At 43.8% G+C, this 25339-nt stretch overlaps 1 protein-coding gene and 1 pseudogene across 1 annotated transcript; one reads left to right on the plus strand and one right to left on the minus strand.

The window, feature by feature from the left end:
• Positions 1-2387: 2387 nt before the first annotated feature.
• On the plus strand, positions 2388-9466 carry otol1a (otolin 1a). The gene is made up of 5 exons (XM_051701564.1): positions 2388-2507; positions 2608-3042; positions 3387-3476; positions 5650-5721; positions 8387-9466. The coding sequence occupies exons 2-5, from the start codon at positions 2631-2633 to the stop codon at positions 9268-9270; spliced, it is 1458 nt and encodes a 485-aa protein (XP_051557524.1). The 5' UTR covers positions 2388-2507; positions 2608-2630; the 3' UTR covers positions 9271-9466.
• A 3894-nt stretch (positions 9467-13360) lies between these two features.
• The window catches only part of LOC127442200 (structural maintenance of chromosomes protein 6-like), a 77529-nt pseudogene continuing 65550 nt past the window's right edge, over positions 13361-25339 (minus strand).

A 25339-nucleotide genomic window follows, 5' to 3' on the forward strand; every position in this document is an offset into this window, starting at 1 on the left:
TGAATGTTTGGCCTTGTTACAGACACACAAGGTGACACACACAGGTTTAAATGGCAATTTTAGGTTAATTTCCCACACCTGTGGCTTTTTAAATTGCAATTAGTGTCTGTGTACAAATAGTCAATGAGTTTGTTATCTCTCACGTGGATGCACTGAGCAGGCTAGATACTGAGCCATGAGGAGCAGAAAAGAACTGTCAAAAGACCTGTGTAACAAGTTAATGGAACTATATAAAGATGGAAAAGGATATAAAAAGATATCCAAAGCCTTGAAAATGCCAGTCAGTACTGTTCAATCACTTATTAAGAAGTGGAAAATTCGGGGATCTCTTGATATCAAGCCAAGGTCAGGTAGACCAAGAAATTTTTCAGCCACAACTGCTATAAGAATTGTTCGGGATACAAAGAAAAACCCACAGGCAACCTCAGGAGAAATACAGGCTCCTCTGGAAAAAGATGGTGTGGTTGTTTCAAGGAGCACAATACGACGATACTTGAACAAAAATGAGCTGCATGGTCGAGTTGCCAGAAAGAAGCCTTTACTGCGCCAGTGCCACAAAAAAGCCCAGTTAAAGTATGCCCGACAACACCTTGACATGCCTCACAGCTTCTGGCACACTGTAATTTGGAGTGACGAGACCAAAATAGAGCTTTATGGTCACAACCCTATGTTTGGAGAGGGGTCAACAAGGCCTATAGTGAAAAGAATACCATCCCCACTGTGAAGCATGGTGGTGGCTCACTGATGTTTTGGGGGTGTGTGAGCTTTAAAGGCATGGGGAATCTTGTGAAAATTGATGGCAAGATTAATGCAGCATGTTATCAGAAAATACTGGCAGAAAATTTGCATTCTTCTGCACGAAAGCTGCGCATGGGTCACTCTTGGACTTTCCAGCATGACAATGACCCTAAGCACAAGGCCAAGTTGACCCTCCAGTGGTTAAAGCAGAAAAAAGTGAAGTGGCCATCACAGTCTCCTGACCTTAATATCATCGAGCCACTCTGGGGTGATCTCAAACCTGCGGTTCATGCAAGACGACCAAAGACTTTGCATGACCTGGAGGCATTTTGCCAAGACGAATGGGCAGCTATACCACCTGCAAGAATTTGGGGCCTCATAGACAACTATTACAAAAGACTGCACGCTGTCATTGATGCTAAAGGGGGCAATGCACAGTATTAAGAACTAAGGGTATGCAGACTTTTGAACAGGGGTCATTTCATTTTTTTTCTTTGTTGCCATGTTTTGTTTTATGATTGTGCCATTCTGTTATAACCTACAGTTGAATATGAATCCCATAAGAAATAAAAGAAATGTGTTTTGCCTGCTCACTCATGTTTTCTTTAAAAATGGTACATATATTACCAATTCTCCAAGGGTATGCAAACTTTTGAGCACAACTGTACTTTGTATTTACTGTGCATCTTTTTAATACCAAATATTAGAACTTTAGAGAAAAGTTTTAAAATTTCTTTTCAAATTTCTTTTACTTTTCACAGTAAATATCAGTCTTAAGCAGCTAAATAAAAAATAGAGCTAAGGGCATATGTACGTTGTGAGGAAGGACAGATGACACTTGAAGTTGTGGTCAGGACAGCGATAGTTCTCATCATCAGGCCTGCTGTCGTTTTAATCATTTTCTTTCAGTCGGCTGTCGTGGGCAAACTTTTCACCCCGGGTCCTGGCTACACATCCTGCACTGCCTCAAGTTATGCCACTGGTCTGACCGCAATTCGCCTTAAAGGTAAAAGAGCCAATCACCTTTTAGATACAGACATCACCTGTCAATCAGTCAACGCGCATGCACGTTAACTATACAAGCCAAGAAGATTGTGTTTTTTAGCGTAATCTGAGGTAAAGAAGCACACTTTAAGATACCAGTGTTTTCAGATTTTACTGCTTATTTGAAATATGTCCTTTGGTCATAATCTTGACCAAACGTTTAGGAGATTTAGGTCTTTTCCCATTCAAGTAGATAGGTGCTGCACTGGCATGACTGAAAAAGCCTCCCGAGAGCATTCCAAAGATGGCCGACAGTGGACTGACTTGCTAGAAAGACTTTGGTTAAAGTCAATATCTTTATAGCAACTTAACAGAATAAGAACACGTTTAGTTTTATGCCACAGATGTTTGAAGGTAACTCTATTGCCCCCTTGAGTACAAAGGTCGCTTCCCGCTACAATAACGTAAGAACGCACATTAGGCATGTTCAACCGGACTGCACGTTAGCAATGCGATGACAAAACGCTCGCATCTGTGTACGTGTATTTAAGTAAAGCATGTTTCTGGCTATAGAAATACTTTATGTATATTATGTTATTAGTTAAAATACATTTTGTAAAAGATGATTTTTTCACTTAAATTTTCCACGGACACACTAGTGCCCCATTGCGACCCCCCCCCAGAGGTCCTTGGACACCAGTTTGAAAACTCCTGCTCTAGCGTACGCATAGCAATACTCTGGTAACCATCCCATCCTCAACAGTGTAGCATCGCCATTGAGGGTGGTGAGTTTTGTACAGGCACACACCACTCACATTTTCTTCAGAAAGTGTAAAAAGCAGGTGATCGCTTATACTTTCTTTTGGTGTCCACTTCTTTTATCAGCACAACTGGCTGCTGTTTGTACAATGCCCAATATTCTCCACCTGGTGATGGCCTTGCTGGCGGTAACAACAGAGACTCAGGCATCAATACTCAAGACCACACAGTGGCCACGATTGAAGCCCACTAAAAAGCCTCTGACTCAGGATGAAGGTGGTCCTTTACAGGCAGATCCCACCACCGTGAGCCCAACCACCATTGGTGTTACAGAAGAAGCCACAGACTCCATGATGGACATGTACTCTATCTCGCCTACCGACAGCACCACCTACTCTAGTGATGCTTATTCTGCTGACTACCACACTGAGGCCATGGTTCCTCCTGGGGTGGGCCCTGGGAACTACACACTGGACTACAACGAGTGCTTCTTCAACTTCTGTGAGTGTTGTCCACCAGAGAGAGGTCCTCCAGGACCAGTGGGAGAAAAGGGGTTGCCAGGTAAGAAAGATACATGGTAAACATATGAAAAAACCTACTATTACACCTAACCTTGCTAAAAAGACCAGATATATTGGTCACCAACATACAGTTTGTTGTGTATTGGATGCTCCAAACCAGCACAAACCAGCCTAGAACCGCATAGAAATTCTGCTGGCTTAGCTGGTCTCTTCAGCTGTTGAGTCATCCATTGGAATGCCTTGTTTCATAGATACGGACTGACATTTTCTTGCCATTTACATAGTGGTTATTGATGAGGCTTTGCACATTGGCCTAGTTGATGTCTACTTCATCAAATGCTACATGATACTTTACTCTTTTAAATTTATATGTAATTGTGCCAGGTATTCCAGGGGAAAAGGGGGAAATGGGACCTCCTGGACCTCCAGGTAAAGATGGACTCACCGGTGATCTTGGGCAACATGGAGAGAAAGGTCAGTATGGCACAATCCTTTCCCTGTGTTCAACATAAGTGCCAGCAAGAGATGTTAAAAAAATTCCAGTGAAGTGCCATCAATTTATATACAGTAGATGGGTAATTAAAGCAGTCAAGATTAGTTTACATCAGTAATGTATCTATATTAATTACAAAGCTCTGGAATACTCAGTTCCTGTTGAGCAATTGTGCTGTTCTGAGCTGATCCGAAGCCTTCACGGTGAAATTGTTGAAGATCGTTAATTTAATCTTGACATTTGTTGTGAATTTTGCCTATAGTGGGTAAAGGAGAATTGTGGAGGGTGTGGTAAGGCACCGTCTAAAAAACTCAGCCAGCATCCGGTCAACAACAATAGAGAGAGTGTCCCATATTTTACAAATTTAAAAGTAGCAACCCTAGTAGTAATGCAAACATTAAAATGTATCGCCTTATTAGTCATGCATAGCACTTTGTGAGGAACAGGGCAAAAAAGTAAGTGTTTATGAACAAATAATCTTCCATTTCATTTTTGTGAAAGTGAATTAAAGTCCTTGATATTGTAGTGTTTCTAGTGTTCATTTCACCAGGAAACTGCCTTGATACATACAACAGGCCATGTAAAAATCATTAAGTCAAAAATATAGGTATAGTAACATAATTCTATGAGACAAGGTTGCATGCATCAGTGTAGAAAAGATGCTATTAGAGGTTAGAAATTGTTATTTCAAATGTAAATTTCCATAAAAGATAAACACCCAGCAAAAAAGACTTAAGGCAGAGAATTCAAAAATTGTTTACACAAGGACCATTTTTCTCACAGCTTCACTACATATATGGTATTTGGTCTATCCAAAGTTATATACAAAGAATCAGGGACACCGAAGACAGTACGCTCATCTGTACGTATATGAATTGCAAGGAGGACAAACATTTGCTACATTGCAACTTAGTTTAGGAGAAATATAGTTCTCCAAAAAGGTTTGCTAAGGCATTATTACTATTGCCCATACTTATCCGTGCCATATCTAGGGTCCAGAATATCAGTGTGCTCTTTTTACTTGGGACCACCTAGCAGTCACACTGAACATCCTAGAAACTGCATTGCAACACACTAAACATGACTTTGAACACCTTGACAACTGCATATCTCCCCAAAATGGGCCAGCAACTTTCTTCAGAAAATGTAAAACTTCTTATATTTTATGATTTATAGTACATTTTAAAAGTTGTCTTCCCATGCCCACCCCAAAGGAAAAAAAAGATTACCTAGCCTAGATTAAAAAAAACTGAACCTATTTCTTTCCTATAGTGCAGCATGCTTAAACAAGTTTGCAAAACCTGCAATTTATATCTTCAGAAACTGAGACTGGAACTGCTAGTTGCTCAAAAGCCTCAATGAGCTTGCAGACCTCTTATATCTCTGATTTTTCTCTTGTCTTAACGTGAACATGCTCTTCACCACTGAAGAAAAAAATGTGTGAATGGTTTTTGTCCTCTTATGAACCTGTGTGTATTCTAAAGGATGAAGATTTATTCTGACCAGTAGTGAATAGTGGGAGATATCAGAGATTTCAGCATGCGCATTAGCTATAAAAGCCAGGAAAATTGCGTGTTTTAGCGTAATGAGAGGTAAAGAAACAAAATGTATGATTCCAATATTATTATAATTAATTGCTGATTTGAAATATGTTATTTGATCGTAACCTTGACCAACAGTTTTTGAGATTTCTGTGTATCTCCATTCAAGTAGATAGGTGCTGCACTGTCATGACTGGAAATAGCCTCCCGAGAGCATTCCAAAGATGGCCGCCAGTGGACTGACTTGCTAGAAAGACTTTGTAGATATGCATAAACAATTTCAATTTGGTGCTGGGCCAAATCCAACTCCACTGATGACAATACCATATAAAATCTTGAACTTAATTTATAGTATAGTATGTTTCAGATCTAAATTAGGCCAGCATTCTAAGATCTTGATGTTTCTAACACACTATTAGCTGAGCAGCAGATTTTCAGAAAGGCCTATGATCTTAAAAAATGTTCAATGAGCTATAACACAGTTCAGCTTGTATGGGACTTGTACTGGGATCATGCCCTGAAGAACTGAAGCCTCGCCTCCCAATTATGATATTAATGGAAAATAATGTTCAGTGTTTAAAAAGTTGTAAACATATGCCCTGATCTCTTTCAGGAGACAAAGGTGATCCTGGAGTGAGTGGGCTGCCTGGTATTACCGGTGTTACTGGAAAACAAGGAGAGAAAGGTAAATTCATTTGTTACTAGGGCCTGAACCCAGTATCTGATACACTGCTGATTTGAATGTTTGGGTCATTCTCAGGAATCACCTCAACCACCTCAGCCAACTCTGTTATTGGAAAAAAAATATTTTTGGTACTGATACATTTTTCAGCACCAAATACAAAAATACTACTGAATAATGTGGTGTGGTGCAATGATATTTGCTTGATAAGGCAGTTATTAGCCATGTTTTTCACTGACCTTTGAACCTGTAATGTTCAACCCCAAACATTTTAAGTGTAACAAGGTTAAACAGTTGTTAAACAAAACATATTTTGAAAGAGAAATAACATGATTTTCTTTTTTTGGCCGCATTCACTTCCATTATAAGTGCCTCACTGTAACCTTGATTTAAAAAAGAAAAAAGAAAAGGAGGGACAAGTCATAATTATTTTTTGTGGTAATCAACATTATGCCACAAATGCTGTCGGTTAACTTGTATTAAACCCAGAATATTCCTTTAAGGCCAAAACATAAGTGGACGCAGACGCTTCTAGCCACACAAGCTCAATTTTGTGTGTTGGGCCTCATGTATTCAGATAGAAGACAAAGGCAGGCCTAACACAGTCATAAAACCTAACTCAGGCCCCCACATAACAAGTCATAAATCTTACTGATAAAAACCGCGCCAAAATCAAACAAAGGGAGTCCAAAACAATCCCATGAAGCCTTGCTCACTAAAGGATCAAACTCTCAACTCCTATTGGATGAGGCACACAACAGAACGCACCTCAACCATGACATCATCAGGAGTAGAAATACCTCTGAAATGCTTCCGGAATTTGCTTCCAGCAACTTCGCTCACCATGTGTAGATGCAGCTCATCGCTGCTCTCAGGTGTAGCCTCGTGGCACAAGGAAGTAACGTCTGACTTGAAACTGTGGCCATACAATCTCCATCTCGCTGGACGAGTTGAAATTACTCTGTGTTCCACCGAACACTCTAACGGATCCGAAGGAGACCGCTGTGCAATCCGCATCTTCATCCGTTTGCCTGCAGAAGTGAAGAGATAAAAGATTTCTCTTAAATCTTCAATCAAGTCGACGTCGTTGATTTCTCCGCCAGCCCGCCGAGAATCAGCAGCCGTACCGCCCGCCGACAGAGCGAGGAAACGGCCTCCCGTCATCACCCGAGCCTCGAGGAACCGAGTCTGAGTTAAAGGACGGATGAACACACATTCTGCATCCTCATGCGATTCAAGTAAGAGGTTTACGTCTGGGCAGAGATAGAATATTATAGTGTGTTATTCTTGTGTATCAAGGTTATTGCTTGTACAGTTTACGGACCGCCATGTCCGCTCATTATTAATACTCAGGGTATTAATTATCACGAATATGATTTGCTGTATTGTAGTCCAACCACATTGGACTGTTATGCATTTCCGCCATCGCGGGTGAGACGGGCAAACTGAGTTTATCCATTAAAGAATCAAAGACCGCGGGATGGTTTACGAGCCGTCCACCGCATCTCTGAGTGATAAACTAACAGCAGCTTTCTCTCCCACGATCACGAAATCGGCTTTGGGGCCATCACTTTATTCTCTCTCTCTCTCGTACTAACCACACACACACACACACACACACACACACACACACACTCACTCTCACACACACACCCTCATGTGTTATAGGATTATTTTATTTCCATATCTAATCAATTCACTGTTTAGTTTGTAGTTGTAAGTCGGAAGTTTATTGACTGCATTTTATTAATTATTAATTGATATTACTGCATAAATAAACTTTGTTATATTACAAAGAGAAGTGTTTTGGTTTGTTTTGCGTACACCTGTGTCATGCTAATGGGATGTCAGTGCTCGGATTCAAACCTTCATTCATTGTTTTTTTTTTTTCGAAAATCGATATTCTTCGGATGTCGATTTTCCTAAGAAAACAATCTAATATTGAGACTGTTTTACTATTTGGTTATTAGTCCCTGATTCCAGGGTGGTGCCCTGTCAATATTAATCCTTATTAATATTCTATTGATTTTTGATAATTGATAATTATCTTTGATGATTGTTGAATTTGAATGATCAATAAGCTAGTGTTAATTTTAATTAATGTTTCATCGATGTTAACAAGTAACGATTATCTTTGATAATTGTTGATTTAAAGGATTAGAAAAAGCTAACATTGATTCTCATCAATGTTCTATTGATTTTAATAATTAATAATTATCTTTGATAATTATTAATTATTGCTAATAACCAAACCCACTCCTAAATGTAGTGCACTACATTTACTGGAGCCCCATATGAGGTTTTAATGAGTTAAGATTCAATTAATTAATTTAAATATTAATTAATAACTAAAGAAATAATTATCAATTATTTCTGATAGTAACACTGATCTAAACAACCAGTAAAGCCCTACATGTGCATTGTTGTGTTTCAAAATGTGTCAGACCGCAATTTATAAAAAAACGCAAGTATGCATTGCATTCTCAACGTTACCACAAGGGCCGCTATAATGTGGTTACGGCCTGAAGTGGGAAATTATGATTTCAGCAGTAACTTCTTCAAATAAAATGTTTTTTTAAAAATCCTGCAATGTTTCGGCACAAATGGCACTGTGTCCTGAGAATGATTCTTATATTTGGAATTCAATAGTTGATGTTAATGTCTCCAGGTGAAATAGGCCTCAAAGGAGACAAAGGAGATGCAGGTTTACCAGGGCCGAAAGGAGACCCAGGGGACCGTGGAGAGCCTGGCTGGAATGGAACAAAGGGAGAGGTTGGTGAGCCTGGCACACTAGGACTGACGGGCCCCCCCGGACAAGATGGCATCCAGGGGGAGAAGGGTGACAAAGGAGACTGTCCATTTGGTGAGAAAGGGCAGAAAGGCAGTATGGGTGAGACAGGGTCTCAAGGGCTAAAAGGAGACATGGGCATGCCAGGACAAAATGGCACAGATGGGCTTCCTGGTACTCAGGGGCCCAAGGGAGACCCAGGACCCCCAGGTAAGCAGGGAGAGCCTGGTCCTCCAGGACCTCAAGGACCACCAGGGCAGAGGGGGATGCTAGGAATGAAAGGAACCAGGGGCCTGAAGGGAGCACGGGGTGTTAGGGGGTTTAAGGGCGCTAAAGGTGAACCTTCCATTCAGAAGCGCTCAGCCTTCAGTGTCGGCCTCTTTCCAAGCCGATCGTTCCCGCCACCTGGCCTGCCAATAAAATTTGACAAAGTCATTTACAATGAAGAAGGTCATTGGGACCCACATGCCAGCAAGTTTAACTGCACTCATGGGGGTGTTTATGTGTTTTCCTACTACATAACTGTGCGTAATCGCCCCCTACGTGCAGCCCTTGTTGTGAATGGCATTCGGAAACTGCGAACTCGTGACTCGCTCTACGGTCAGGACATTGACCAGGCATCCAACATGGCAGTGCTGCGTCTAGCATCTGGCGACCAGGTATGGCTGGAGACGCTTCGGGACTGGAATGGTGTTTATTCCAGTAGCGAGGACGACAGCACATTTTCTGGTTTCCTGCTTTATGCTGATGCCACCAAGAACTGATGGCCATCACACTGGCCTCTGGATGAACCACTTTAGACCTATACTTTGTTACCTAGTGGGGAAGTCAGTCACCTAAATTTCCCAGTGTACTTGAGTCTTGAGCTACTAACAGCTATTGTACAGCCACTAATTGTTATGTATCCTGCTGTATCACCAGAATAATCAATGTCACATGTCCCCATTTGTTTTATAAGGTGATGATTTGTGACAGCTATCTGTATAGCTCTTCACATATTTAAATAATATAGATGGCAGCTTATGCAATAAAGAACAAGAATGCTTAATTTCTGTCTTGTTTTTTCCCCCACAAAGGCCACAATGCTTAATTTTTAGTGTTGGACTTTTGTCTTTTTTTAAATTAAGGGACAATATTTGCCCCCTGAAACAGATTTTCTGGGGATTTTTTTTTTTTTTTTATTAAGCATTTGAATCATTTAATAAAAACAAAATCTCAATCCACACAAATGGATGTTATCTATAAAATCAAATCAACTCAATACAAAAAAGCAGCTGTAAATAATGCACAAAATGTCATAACTATAAACGATCTGCTAAAATCATTTTTCAATAATTGGCCGGTCACTATGTCCATTGTGATTGTAGATGCTGATATCATTTTGTATTAATAATAAGATTTAAGTTCTTGAGAGTGTTTTTTTTTCTTTCTCTTTTTCAAGTTAATTTGAGCCTTTTTTTTCTCCATTCAGATAAAACCCCCACTATATTAGCTAGCTATACATTCAACAACACTCACCTCTGAGACAGTGAAATTTTTTTTGCCCCCATATTTTAAATATCCAGGCCATTTTTTCACTTTTGGTGGCATTTTCGCCCTGAGCTTTAGTTAATTTATAAATAAATAATATTTGAGCCTGATTGCCAATTTGCAGTAGGTCCAACTTTACGACATCTGACATTAACACTTTAATATGGGAGTTTTAAAGGTAAAAGCAGGCAACAAAATGTGCAGTTCTCAATTTGCATATCATTTGTCAAAAAACAAAATTATTTAACGTCTCAAAGGGAAAAGCAAAATTGTGCATATGTTAGTCAGTATGTTTAGGCTGATTCAGCAAAGTAGAACTGAGGATTCAAGTAAAAGATTCAAGAGCGATGTCCTGAAGGCAAAATAATGATCCTCATTCTTGTTAGATCCTTCATATTTACAGTGCCTATTCACAGTATTCTCAGCGAGTCCACTATATTTCGCAAGGTGGGTGGAATTTCCGGTTGGCATTTTGTTTGTAGCCCGTCTCTGCTTCCTTGCGTGTCATGCAGTTAGATTCTTGCTTTTGAAATGTTGTAAGATGTCTTAAAAATTTCCCAGACAATGTGTGCAGTTAATGGTTATCCTAATAATCAAGTGAAACTAAAGCTTTGTCTAAAACAGCAATGTTATAATCAGAAACCACTTGCAAAGCACAGCACTCCAGTCCCAGATGCTTCTTCCATCGACTGCCTACAGAAGGATTGACTTAGGAACATGGAATAATTTGTTTGTGTGCTCTTTTCACTTTATTGGCAAGAAGTCAACAGCGGGGATTACTTATATTATCCACCATTACTGTCTGGCTATGATAGACCTCCAGAAATGCAGTGCAATAAATTACATATAAACAATAGCATTATTGTGCTAACAGGTGTGTGTACATTTGCTGTTTTTTTAAAAGAATTAATTTGATCTTTTTTGTGAATGCTTCACATGTGTTAAAATGGCATTATTACTGAGTATAAAAAGGAAAGGTGTTTTTCCTGAACTGTCTGTGAGTAGTGACAATGTTTTCAACGGTGATGCTAAATGGATAAATTCTGCAGTAGAAGACCATAATTATTAGATGAGACATGTACAGTAGTGAGATGTTTTATCCCGTCTGAAATGATTAGTATTCTGATTTTCCACTTTCCAGCATTTTTCCTGCCTGCAATTCACTTTCTTTTGAGTGTCTTTGCAGAATGTGCTTGTCTTCCCTTAAGGGGAAAATGTGATTTGGAAAACAGTGTGGACATTAATTCAGTGTCAATTAAATTTATTTGTACAGCTAGAGCTTGTAATAATACATACATACATACTGTTTTATAGTTGCTTTACAGAGAATATCTAACTTTTGTGTACAATGTTTATAATGTATGTCCAAATAAATATGTTTATTTGTATTACATGTACACTGGTGGCCAAAAGTTTGGAATAAATCAGCTCAACTCAGTTTATTTATAGAGCATTTTCAAAAACCACACTGGGTACCAAAGTGCTGTACATGAAGTTACAAAAATAAAATCACATACATACAGCTTAAGAATACAACAAGCATTTAAAACCGACAAAGACAGGATAAGAGAAATTGACATCACATTATAATGCAATTAATTAAAAGCTAGGGAAAATAAATACGTTTTTAAGGCCCCCTGGAAAGACACTAGAGACGGAGATGATTTCATGGCCAACGGAAGCTCGTTCCAAAGTCTAGGGGCTGCCACCGCAAAAGCTCTATCACCTTGAGTTTTAAGGCGAAATCGAGGAACCGACAGACACAGCTGATCACCAGAGCGGAGAGACCTTGAAGGTTGATGCAAACTTATTAAATCAGAGATGTACTCTGGTGCTAGACCATGGAGAGCCTTAAATACATATAGCAATAATTTGTACTGGATTCTGTATTGGATTGGTAACCAATGTAGGGAAATCAATACTGGGGTAATATGGTCTCTTTTCCTGGTTCCAGTTAAAAGCCTAGCAGCTGAATTCTGGACCAGCTCTAGGCGAGAGAGTGAGGCCTGTAATAATGTACAGATTTTGCTGTTTCGGAAGGAAATTGGTACTTTAATTCACCAAAGTGGCATTGTCAAAATTAGACAAAATTACAAGACAAAATAAAAATATAAATAAAGCTGGAATTTTTTTAATGGGTTTTGATAAAAAAAAGAAGTGACTATTCCAAAGGGGTATGATGATTTTCTGTCAGTACATACTGTTAGGATTTCCTGTAATACAGAGCAAAGTCAGAGGCCAAAGGTGATCGATGCATAACCTAAAAAGAGGTGTTATAGCTGAATAAATGAATGATCAAAGTAAATAAAATGACAGCTTAAACAGTTTTTTTTTTTTTTTTTAAACTAGGAATCAAATTTTATTTCCTTTTTATTTTATACCCTTTTCTCCCAATTTGGAATGCCCAATTCCCACTACTTAGTAGGTCCTTGTGTAGGTTACTCACCTCAATCTGGGTGGTGGAGGACAAGTCTCAGTTGCCTCTGCTTCTGAGACAGTCAATCTGCGCATCTTATCACATGGCTTGCTGTGCATGACACTGCTCATGCTATTCTCTGCGATCCACACACAACTTACCACATGCCCCATAGAGCGGGAACCCCTAATCATGACCATGAGGAGGTTACCCCATGTGACTTTACCCTCCCTAGCAACTGGGCCAATTTGGTTGCTTAGAAGGCTTGGCTGGAGTCACTCAGCATGCCCTGGATTTGAACTCGCAACTCCAGGGGTGGTAGTCAGCATCAATACTTGCTGAGCTACCCAGGCCCCCTTATTTCCTTTTTAATTAGTTCAACACCATATAAAAATAAAACAACTGAAGATTGAAAAATGAAAAAAAAAAAAAAAAAAAATTGCATTTGAAATTAATATTAATAACCTATAAATGTCTCTAAATGAACATGAAAAAACTTCTGTAACTATTAATCATAACTATTAAAGTTTTAGGTTTAGGTATATTCAACCAAGTATAAAGGCAAATGCAATTGCATCATGCTGATCTAAAACTTAAAAAACTACTCTAACTTTAGAACAATTTGAAGTGCAGCATAAAATAGGACTAGCAAATTTTCAAAGCAACTAGTATTAGTTAACTAAATTAGTCATAAATTGATATATTTTCCAGTTTTTATGAATTATGAATAAAAGTTTTAAAGAATATTGTAAACTTTTGTGCACTAGAGAACTGTAAAGTACAGAGTTGTATACCACATCCTACCAAAGAAAAGCTTGAGCGCATTATTTAATTAAAAGTTTGGTAGTAGGAAATTTCCCTGCACATTGAAGGAAATTTGAAAGGAATTTTAAATGTGCAGCATTTGAGGCAGGAATTCTGAAGATGACCTGATCAGAAGGGTTGTATTCTACATATGGGATGATCTTCAGTGGAGAGCAGCTTTATTCTGGGTTCCTCTGACCAAACAAAAGAGTAGACTGACTATGGTCAGGGTCGTTCAAACGCAGAATACGTATTCAGGTTATTGGCTGGAAGAGACCTGGGAAAAAGAATGAAAAACAACATTACATTTTTAACATCTGTACGAGTAATCAGCCTCAAAGGTCCTGTTTCTTGTGAACAAAGCCACAACCAGCCAGAAGAACAGGTTGGTGACAAACAAACACCACATTGTTCAATCTCAGTTTTGTGCTTCAGCATAGTTGAGGCTGAGCTGCACTGAAATCATCTCATACACAAGCCAAACTGAAGGGTCCAAATGTCCTGTTTCAAGATTTAACAAATTCGTTATACTTTACATTAGTGTTGGAGTATTATTTACCTCATGCTCTGTGGGGTGAGGAAAATAAACCATCTATAGTGCAGACTGGCAGCAATCTTCAGCATCATGTCCATTGAAATCCTTTGTTTCACCATGTCCTGAGAGAGAGAGATAGAGAGAGAGAGAGAGAGAGCACAATGCAATGACTGTGTAACCGGTCGGGCTCGATCCGCTCCGAGTGGGATTTGAACTGGCGTTTCCGGCATGGGAGGTGGGTGCGTTAACGAGGAGGCTAAAAGGCTACAGCAGGGATGCTTACACTTCTATGGTATTAGATTTACTTTTTCATAATGCCATTATAGTAAGATCTACCATGTATTGTAGGCAATGTTGTCACATACCAAAATTTCAGTAGTCGGTACATGTGTGCCAGTGAAATTTGACAATTCTTGATATCAAAACTAATACTAACTAATTTCTTAATTAGGTAAACATTGTTTTATGTTCTGAAGTAATTATTCAGGACAAGGAAATAAATAAAATAATAACAAAGAAATAAAATAAAATAACAACAAAGAAGTAAATTTAGAAAACAGTGCTTAAATTTTCTAACAGCAACAACAAGTATACATTCAGAAATTGAAAAAAAAAATTCAATTTGCCATAAAACTTAACAGATCACATGTTTTCACTGCATGATTATAATACATTAATATTTTTATAGCTACTAAAGTTAACCAGCCAAGACCAATAAATGGTCTCAATTTCTTGTTATGGTTGTTTTATTAATATTAAAGTATAATATTAATACAGGCAGGTCTATCATGCTTGTACATTTACTTTATACATAACTAATTGTGTTTTAATTAATACCTCGTGCCAAGACAGGCATTTTACAGTGTACTGTCACACAGTTACACTGTCGCAGATCCACATTGAGTGCTCTTACCACACACACACACACACAAACACACTAACACGCACAGAGAAAGAAGACATCTGTCAGTTAGACAGTGAGCGAGGGCGAATTTCCAAAACATAGGATGGCAAGGGGATTGGTCCTTTATATTCATGAGGAAAGCGATACCTGATTGGTCGAAGAAAATATAACCCAACCCTAACCCTACCCATAAACCTAACGCTATCCAATCAGGTATCGTTTTCCTAATAAATATGAATGAGTCTTCCCCTGCCATCCTGCGTTTCAGAAATCCATGCGTGGGGGAGACGAAATTAAGGAAATAATACATGATCTTTAAGATTATTGTTATTCGTGTATGTAACAGGGTTTAAAATGGGCAAGGAGGAGGCGGGAACCGGCTGAACAGCCAAAGTAATATTTAATTTAAACAAAAAGACACAAAACACAAACACACACACGACAGTTGCGTGTGGCTCTCTCTCTTCCGAACTGCCGCATCCGGCTGCATTTATCCCTCTCCTTGGCTGATTAGCCCCCTGCTCTCCTCCTCGTCACAGTGTAGTTTATATCCCTATCCCTTTTGACCTGTTAACAAGATCGACCAGTGGTTGACGTAATGAGCACCCCTGGCTACAGCCTCTAGCATCAGTCACACTGCACAGCTACCTATCAGTTGGCTACTGTTCCCTATCTGTCACTCACTCGACGTTGGTGTCGATGTAGTGACACTAGGGGTCACTCTTGGGAGCCCGAGACACCTCTGGTCTTTGATAAAAGGCCAATGAAAATTGGCGAGTGGTATTTGCATGCCACTCCCCCGAACATACGGGTATAAAAGGAGCTGGTATGCAACCACTCATTCAGATTTTCTCTTCGGAGCCGAACGGTCATGCTCATTGAGCTGAATACTACTGTTCATTCACCTGCTGGATCTGACGGCGCATTTCAGCGGCTTCTCCCTCCTCTGCACTGGTGCACTGCAGAGAACGCCCCTGGGCGCTTCGGCAGAAAAACTAGAGAGTATATTTTCTGAAAGAGCATTTTTCCCCTCTAAAAGAGTATATATTTCTCTAAAAGAGCGCACACACGGAACGTCTTTTTAAAGACGCGTCTTTTTAAAGATGCTTTTCCGATTGTGTGTTATTCCTGGTTGTGCTCGTTATCTCTCGCCTTCTAACGGTCACGATCACTGTCTTTCGTGTCTGGGCACTGCTCACGCGGAGACAGCGTTCGTGGATGGTCACATTCTCATTGCGAGAATGTGTCCATGGCAACGTTGCGGTCGCGGCTCGCCTTCGTAAGGAAGCGAGCCACCCCAGAGGCTCCCGCCTCGGTCCTTTTACCCACGGGTTTGAGGCCAGCGCGGCTAGCACTGGGGGCGATTTGGGGACCCCAATGGGACCGCCTCCGCCGGGTATCCCCCCGCGGACCTCCCATTCCCCAGCACGCTCGTCTGCCCCGATCGGGCTTCCGGGTGAGTCCGCCGGCTCGTCTCACGGCGAGTTCGACCTCTTATTCGGAGCCCGCGAAAGTGATGAGCTCTCGAGCGCAGCATCGGAGAGCGGGCTCGTCCAGTCGGAAGCCTCGGCTGGGCTCCTCCCTTCGGGGTCGATCGCCCAGTCACAGGCTGACGCGGAGATGACGACATGCTTTCCCGGACAGCCGCGAGCGTCGGTTAGAGTGGATTTCACCACTCTTCCCTGAACCCTCGCGGCTCTGTGATTGGTTTCTGGGCTCGCGGCGCCGCTCAAAGCCACGCCCCGCCCTGTTCCTTTCTTCCCGGAAGTGCATGAAGAGCTGACAAGGTCGCGGGAGGCACCTTTTACTGCCCGGTCCCGATCTTTTCAGCTTCCCCGCTCTCACTACCCTCGATGGTGGGGCGGCCAAGGGTTATTCGGCAATCCCCCGGTGGATAAAGGCGCTCGCGGTGCACCTATGCCCGCAGAGCGCCACCACCTGGCATGGGTGCCCAAAGCCCCCGTCCAAGGCCTGTAGGTTTACGTCGTCTCTGACGGTCAAAGCCTACGGCGCTGCTGGACAAGCCGCCTCCGCCCTGCACGCCATGGCTCTCCTGCAAGTCCGCCAAGGCGCTAAAGGAACTGCACGAGGGTAGTTCCGCCCCGGGATTGATGCAGGAACTGCGCTCGGCGACCGACCTCGCTCTCCGAGCGACGGAGGTCACGGCGCGGTCTCCCGGGCGGACGATGGCCACACTAGTGGTCCAGGAGCGCCACCTTTGGCTCAACCTGGTTGAGATGGGTGAGGCTGACAGGACACGATTCCTTGCTGCCCCCATTTTCCAGGCGGGCCTATTCGGCGACACTGTCGAGGACTTTGCCCAGCAGTTCTCAATGGTAGAGCAGTAGATGGATGCTAGCCGGCTTGTCCTGCCCCGGCGTGGCTCAAGATCCCCCCAGCTACTCATCGCCGAGGGCGTCCCCCTGCGTTGACTGCACCGGCTCCGCCGCAGCCCGCCCCTCCGGCCCGGCCCCGGCATGGAGCCCACCGCAGGAAGCCGACGCCACCCGTCTCACAGCCGGCACCGAAGAACCCACGGAGGTCTTCGAAGTGCCCCTGAGACGGGCGACCCAGGGACAACGAAACCCGCTGCTCTGGAGCTGGTAAGCAGATCTTCTTTTTGTTACCTTTTGCATTTAATTGCGCTGCATGCCCAAGTGGCTGCAGTACTCAAGAGCTCCGCAAGAGTGGTTTCCTTGTTCCCTGGGTCACATATTCGGTGTGTACGGCTGGCATCACGACCACCGTCCACCACTCCATTTGGCAGGTTGGCGCTCCAGCGGCGGTCTCCCGCCCTGAGCGCCCAGCTGTGGCACAAATCCGCCCCCGATGTGACAGTCTCCACGGGTCATGAGGACAGGCCTCTTCCTCCCCCGTCCCAGGCTGTTCCGGGGGTGGTCACAAGGAGCCAGGTAAGTGCTTCGATGTCCTCGGACTCAGCACGGCCACGATGTGGTGTGGCACCTCAAGCTCCGCCCCGCCGCGAGGCCCCATCCGCCGGTACATCCGATGACGTTGTCCCTTTGGTCCCCCTTGCGCGGAACTCGGGTGCATGGCTTGCGCTTTCCAGTCCGTCGCGAGGGCTGGTCCGGACCGTCCGACTCGGCTGCATGATTCACTTCGCTGGGCATCCGCCCAGGTCCAACGGTGTCCACTTCACCTTGGTGAAAGATGGAAACGCTGCTACCTTGCGTGGAGATCGCTACCCTCCTACGGAAGGACGCGATAGAACCTGTCCCTCCAGCCGAGATGAAGAAGGGGTTTTACAGCCCCTACTTCATTGTACCGAAAAAAGGCGGTGGGTTGCGGCCAATATTGGACCTGCGAGTACTGAACCGGGCCTTACACAGACTCCCGTTCAAGATGCTGATGCAAAGACGCATTCTAGCGAGCGTCCGGCATCAAGATTGGTTCGCGGCGGTAGACCAACTTTCACGTCTCGATCCTTCCTCGACACAGACCCTTCCTGCGGTTTGCGTTCGAGGGTCAGGCGTATCGGTACAAGTCCTCCCTTTCGGCCTGTCCCTGTCTCCTCGCATCTTTACGAAGATCGCAGAGGCTGCCCTTGCCCCGTTAAGGGAGGTGGGCATTCGCATTCTCAACTATCTCGACGACTGGCTAATCCTAGCTCACTCTCGAGACGGGTTATGCACACACAGGGACCTGGTGCTCTCACACCTCAGCCGACTAGGGCTTCGGGTCAGCTGGGAAAAGAGCAAGCTCCTCCCGGTTCAGAGCATCTCTTTTCTCGGTTTGGAGTTGGACTCAGTCTCCTTGACGGCGCACCTTACGAACGAGTTTGCCCAGTCGGTGCTGGCCTGTTTGAAGGCGTTCAAACAGAAAACAGCGGTTCCACTGAAACATTTTCAGAGGCTCCTGGGGTATATGGCGTCCTCGGCGGTGGCCACCCCGCTCGGGTTGATGCATATGAGGCCGCTTCAGCACTGGCTCCAGACTCGAGTCCCGAGACGGGCATGGCGCCACGGGACACACCGCGTGGCCATTACGTCGGTCTGTCACCGTCTTTTCAGCCCTTGGACCGACCTCTCGTTTCCACGAGCAGGTGTTCCGCTAGAACTGGTCTCCAGGCGCGTCGTGGTCACGACAGACACCTCCAAAATGGGCTGGGGCACTGTTGGCAACGGGCACGCAGCCGCCGGCCTCTAGACGGGTCCGCAGCTGCGTTGGCACATCAACTGCCTCGAGTTACTGGCAATTCTGCTCGCCCTGCGGAGGTTCCGGCCGTTGATCCAGGGCAAGCACGTGCTAGTTCGGACAGACAGCATGGCAGCGGTAGCATATGTCAACCGCCAAGGCGGTCTGCGCTCCCGCTGTATGTCATAACTCGCCCGCCGTCTCCTCCAACGGAGTTAGCAGCACCAAGTCGCTGCAAGCCACTCACATCCCGGGCAACCTCAACACTTCGGCGGACGCGCCGTAACAACAGGTTACCCTCAAGGGAGAGTGGAGACTCCACCTTCAGGTAGTCCAGCTGATTTGGAGTCGATTCAGTCAGGCACAGGTGCACCTGTTCGCCTCCCAAGAATCCTCCCACTGCCCGCTCTGGTACGCCCTCACCGAGGCCTTCCTCGGCATAGACGCGCTGGCACACAGCTGGTCCCCTGGCATTCGCAAATATGCGTTTTCCCCAGTGAGCCTGCTTGCACAGACCCTGTGCAAGGTCAGGGAGGACGAGGAGAAGGTCGTCCTGGTAAGCACCCTACTGGCCCGCCCAGACGTGGTGCTCGGACCTCACGCTCCTCGTGACAGCTCCCCCCGGGCAAATTCCCCTGAGAAAGGCCCTTCTTTCTCAGGGAAGGGGCACCATCCGGCACCCGCACCCAGACCTCTGGAATCTCCATGTCTGGCCCCTGGACGGGACGCGGAAGACCTAAGCTGTCTCCCACCTGCGGTGGTAGACACGTTCACTCAGGCTAGGGCTCCCTCTATGAGGCACCTGTATGCCTTTAAGTGGTGTCTGTTCGCTAAGTGGTGTTCTTCCCATCAGGAAAACCCCCAGAGGTGCGCAGTCAGATCAGTGCTTTCCTTCCTGCAAGAGAGGTTGGAAGGAAGGCTGTCCCCTTCCACCTTGAAGGTGTACGTTGCTGCCATAGCAGCACACCATGACGCAGTCGACGGTGAGTCCTTAGGGAAGCATGATCTGATCATCAGGTTCCTAAGAGGCGCCAGGAGGCTGAATCCCTCCAGGCCACGCCTTGTTCCCTCATTGGACCTCTGTAGTTTTTCAGGGTCTACAGAGAGCCCCCTTTGAGTTTTGCAGTCAGCCGGGCTTAAGGCACTCTCCTTGAAGACTGCCCTCCTGACTGCGCTCACTTCCATCAAGAGGGTAGGTGACCTGCAAGCGTTCTCTGTCAGCGAAACGTGCCTGGAGTTCGGTCCGGGCTATTCTCATGTGATCCTGAGACCCCCGACCGGGCTATGTGCCCAAGGTTCCCACCACTCCTTTTAGAGACCAGGTGGTGAACCTGCAAGCGCTGCCCCAGGAGGAGGCAGACCTAGCCCTCTCGTTGCTGTGTCCGGTGCGTGCTTTACGCATCTATTTGGATCGCACGCAGAGCTTTAGAATCTCTGAGCAGCTCTTTGTCTGCTTTGGTGCACAGCGGAAAGGAAGCACTGTCTCCAAGCAGAGGATCGCCCACTGGCTCATTGACGCCATAACTATGGCATGTCTCGCCCAAAACATGCCGCCCCCGGTAGGGCTACGAGCCAATTCTACCCGTGGTGTAGCGGCTTCTTGGGCCCTGGCCAGAGGTGCCTCTCTAACAGACATTGCAGAGCAGCGGGCTGGGCAACACCCAACACCTTTGCAAGGTTCTACAACCTCCGGGTGGAACCGGTTTGGTCCCAGGTAGTGGCACGCAACACAAGCGGATAAGCCCGGGATAGCCGGCTGGGTGTATCGCTTGCACATAGCGCCTTCCACCTCCTTTAGAGCTGAAGACGTGCGCTGTTAATTCCCAGTAGTGTTCACAAAAGTTGTTCCCTGGTTGACTTCCTCCGAGCCCTGTGGCAGTCGAGTATTCGGAGAGACTCGCTGCCGGCCCAGTACACGCGCTAAGAGCCCGGTTCTGGGGTAGGTGCTCCGCATGTGGCGGTTCCCTGTAAGGCTAACCCCATGCGATCTATATCTTCCGCTAGTTCGTTTCCCTACTGGCAAACTGCGTCTTCCTTGGGCAGAGCCCCTCAGTCTCCATGTTGTAGTAACTCCTCCCCCATTGGGTAGGATCTACCTTGAAGGCTCTCCACATGGTTGGAAAGACCATGTGATGTATTTTTCCACTTAAATATCCCCCCCTCTCTTGGGGCGAGGTGTGGTCTCCGCGGTGTCCTCCCCTTGGGAGGGACACCCCCCGACTAGACCTGGCGGCCCAGTCGGATAATCCCCCTTCTTTTTTAGGGAGTGGAAAAAGAGAAGGGGAAAGAGGCCATGACTGGGTTAAGCCTGTCTCTATCTCTGGGTAGTCAACTTGTCCCCAAAAAGGGCTGTTCGACACTCATAACTGTGTTGGGGGAGGTTACGTGTCGACCTGGTGTGCTGGCTATGAGGCACACAGCAAGTCTGCCCACCACACACCGCCAGTTCACGTAACACAGTTCAGCCTTGTGGCGTTTTGTATAGGGACCCCTAGTGTCACTACATCGACACCAACGTCGAGTGAGTGACAGATAGGGAACGTCATGGTTACTGGTGTAACCTCCGTTCCCTGATGGAGGGAACGAGACGTTGGTCCCTCCTGCCACAACGCTGAACTACCCGCTGAAATGGCCGGACCTTATATCGGCTCCTCAGCGTAAAACCTGAATGAGTGGTTGCATACCAGCTCCTTTTATACCCGTATGTTCGGGGGAGTGGCATGCAAATACCACTCGCCAATTTTCATTGGCCTTTTATCAAAGACCAGAGGTGTCTCGGGCTCCCAAGAGTGACCCCTAGTGTCACTACATCGACACCAACGTCTCGTTCCCTCCATCAGGGAACGGAGGTTACACCAGTAACCATGACGTTACACTCACCCCCCTAAACCTCACTCCCATCCGGGTCATGGCACCACTGTAAATGGTCCTGCTCGACCCGCTTCGAGTGGGATTTGAACCGGCGTCTCCCTAAGTTAAAAATGACACAAATTCAGTTTCAAATGTTACTGGGTAGTTGACGTGAAATGTCAATTATTGACAGCAGCGTCCTGCAGTGTGACCTGGTGTACTTAATCTAAAACTGTATTATAGAGATAAACAGAAAGAGAAAAAAAAGAGTTTTTTTTAATAATAATAATAAAAAAAAGGGTCCCACTTTATCTTTATGTCTTTAACTACTATGCACTAAAATTAAAATACATACAATGCAATGTATTTATTCTGCAACTACAGTAAATATTGTTCTGCAAAATTCTCACAAAATTTACATTTGCTGCTACCGAGGTTGAGGTACGTAGGTTTAGGGGGTTAGGGGTTAGGGTTTAGGGTAAGGGTAGGGTTAGGTTTACAGTGTAACTACAGATGTAATTCAGGTACAACCCCAATTCCAAAAAAGTTGGGACAGTATGAAAAATGCTAATAAACAAAAAAGGAGTGATTTGTCAATTATATTCACCCTTTGCTATATTGAAAGCACTACAACTACACATTATATGATGTTTTACCTTGTGAATTCATTTTTTTTTTTTTAATTTTTTTTTTTTATGTACAATAATTTCAAATCAGATGATTGCAACACACTCCAAAAAAGTTGAGACAGGGGCAATTTAAGACTAATAACAATTTGACGAGTTGAAATAGCAAGGCAATATGAAACAGGAGATGTTAAACAGGTGAGGCAATCATGTCATAGTATATAAGGAGCCTCCAAAAACAGCCTAGTCCTTCAAGAGCAAGGATCATTCAAGACTTGTCAATTTGCCAACAGATTCTACAGCAAATGCTTTTTGAGAACAATGTTTCCCAAAGACAAATTGGAAGGATTTTGGGCATTTCACCCTCTACAGTGCACAATTTAGTTAAAAGATTCAAGGAATCTGGTCATATCTCGGTGCGTAAAGGGCAAGACGAAAACCACTTCTGAATGTGCGTGATCTCTGAGCACTCAGACATCACCATCTTAAAAAACGGCATTCATTTGTAATGGATATCATGAACATGGGCTTGGGATAATTTTAGTAAACCTTTGTTAGTCAACACCATTCGCCGCTGCATCCATAGATGCAAGTTAAGACTTTACTATGCAAAGCAGAAGCCCTACATCAACACTGTTCAGAAATGCTGCTGACTTCTCTGGTCTCGGTCTTATCTTAGATGGAAAGTAGAACAGTGGAACTGTGTTTTTTTTTGGTCCAAAGAGTCCACATTTCAAAATCTTTTTGAAAAACAAAGCCGTTGTGTTATCCAAAGAGGAAAAGGACCATCCAAGCTTTTATTAGCATCAGGTCCAAAAGCCAGTGTCTGTATGGGCCAGAGGTGTGTCAGTGCCCATGGCATGGGTAAATCGCACATCTGTGAGAACACCATGAATGTAGACAGATATGTAAAAATTTTGGAGCAACATATACTGCCATCCAGCAAAGTCTTTTCCAGCAGGACAACTTCAAACCACACACTGCCCGGATTTCAAATGCATGGCTGTGTAAGCAGAGAGTGTGGGTGCTAGATTGGCCTACCTGGAGTCCTGACCTGTCTCCAACTGAGAATGTGTGGTGCATTATGAAGCACACCATATGGCAACGAAGACCCCGTACAATTGTGCAGCTAAAGACCTATATAATGGATGAATGGGGGAAAACTCCACTTTCTAAACTTAACAAACTTGTGTCTTCAGTGCCCAAATGCTTAATAAGAGTTATTAGAAGAAATGGTGATGTTTCACAGTAAAACTCGACTGTCCTAACGTTTTTGGCACATGTTGCAATCATCTGATTTGAAATTACTTTAAAAAAATAAAATAAAAAATGAAATTCACAGGGTAAAACATCATATAATGTGTAGTTGTGGTGCTTTCAATATAGCAAAGGGTGAAATTTTTGTTTTTGTTTTTATTAGCATTTTTCAGACTGTCCCAACTTTTTCGGAATTGGGGTTGTACTTTAAACGCAAGTACAATGCAACACCAAAAATTTACACAATAAGTACATTGCATCAAATGCTTAAGTACATAGTAGTTCAAGACACCTAATATAAAGTGGGTCCAAAAAGACAATTAGTGTTATTTTGTTAATATTAAAAAATCACTGCAAATGTATTGTTTTTTGGGATCAGATATTTGAAAAAATGGTGAGTACAATCAACAGGGTGTTAGGACTGTAAACATTTTTTTTACCATATAGACATCAAACTCGTCTAGGGCATGGAATGATGCTTCATCTATGGCCCACAGTGACGGTAGCAATTTTGTAACTAAAATATCAACAGTTGTTTTCTTGATAGATTAGCACCAGGTGACTCGGATATTGTATTTATAAAGAAAGTCTTATTGAGATAGAGAGCCCCTCATTCTTGTGGTCAAAGGTCATCTTGCCTATATATCCTCTCTGGGACAGCATGGAGTCAAAGTAGTATTTACAACGCACAGAAAGATACCTGCAAACACATAAACATACAACCACAACATGGGTACAGCAAAGGTAAATGAAGAGGGACAGTTTGTAACATCTCCAGTTATATAACCACATTACAGTATATGCAACTTATAGTGTAACTATAGGCCCTTTCCCACCTAGAATCCTGGTACTTTTTTCTTATTTACTTTCTAGATGAGAACTCTTACGAGGAACGGGACACCCCTGGAGACTTTTCCTCTTTTGCATTCTGACTCACAGAAGGAACCCTCGTAGTGACGTCATCTAGTATTGACTATTTTTCTTGTGACATTTTTTGCATGTGCGATTCAATAGCAACAACAACCACAAAACTGTCAACACCGACGGAGGATGCCAGGATCGGAGCGACATCCTTATCCATCTTCCGAAGGCATTTTCCAGTTTTCTGACGCAGCCGGTGTCTTTAGGTTACAGTTTAAACTGGGTGCATGAGATACTGCGCTCTTTAACCACGCAGCACACGCTGAACTCAGGGGACAACATGTTGAAAATGCACTATAAACCTATTTATCAACACAGTCTTTTACAATAAAGGCTTTTATGACTCAACATAAAATACTGTACTGAAATACTCATTGACTTAAAAAAGACGTCTTCATGCAAGTTAACCATGCAATAACTGGCACGCAATACTTCCTCATGTAAACTAGATTTAATGACTGTTTAGTTTATAATAGAGTTCAATTACCCACTTTCGATAAACATCTGACTATTTATATTCGTCATCCCAGTAAAATTCAATGTAGTAATCAAGAGATCACTTTATTTTCTGTATAGTCGCACAGTACAAACAGTATAGATGCGACAAAAACTCAAAGCGTGTCTCCTGATGAAACCACGCAGCATCGCTGCTCACCCCTCGCAGACACATATGTGAAACGGGTGATTCTCTTTGGATACTTTGTTTGTTATATGTTATTTATGTTAATGGAACTGTAAAATTAGCGCAATCCTCTTAGTAGCAGGCTAGCAGCTACAAGCTTGTTTACAAATGGTGGCTGCGGACTCCTTGTGATTCTTAAAACTATTTGTGTGT

This window comes from Myxocyprinus asiaticus, chromosome 6 (assembly GCF_019703515.2).
Source record: "Myxocyprinus asiaticus isolate MX2 ecotype Aquarium Trade chromosome 6, UBuf_Myxa_2, whole genome shotgun sequence".
NCBI classification, from domain to species: domain Eukaryota; kingdom Metazoa; phylum Chordata; class Actinopteri; order Cypriniformes; family Catostomidae; genus Myxocyprinus; species Myxocyprinus asiaticus.

What these genes read in the sequence shown, in the direction of transcription:
- otol1a (XM_051701564.1), top strand. Translation starts at nt 2,631, where the DNA reads ATGCCCAATATTCTCCACCTGGTGATGGCCTTGCTGGCGGTAACAACA. An exon ending in GGGAGAAAAGGGGTTGCCAG is followed by an intron (nt 3,043 to 3,386) that starts GTAAGAAAGATA and finishes TAATTGTGCCAG; the next exon opens with GTATTCCAGGGGAAAAGGGG. An exon ending in TGGAAAACAAGGAGAGAAAG is followed by an intron (nt 5,722 to 8,386) that starts GTAAATTCATTT and finishes TAATGTCTCCAG; the next exon opens with GTGAAATAGGCCTCAAAGGA.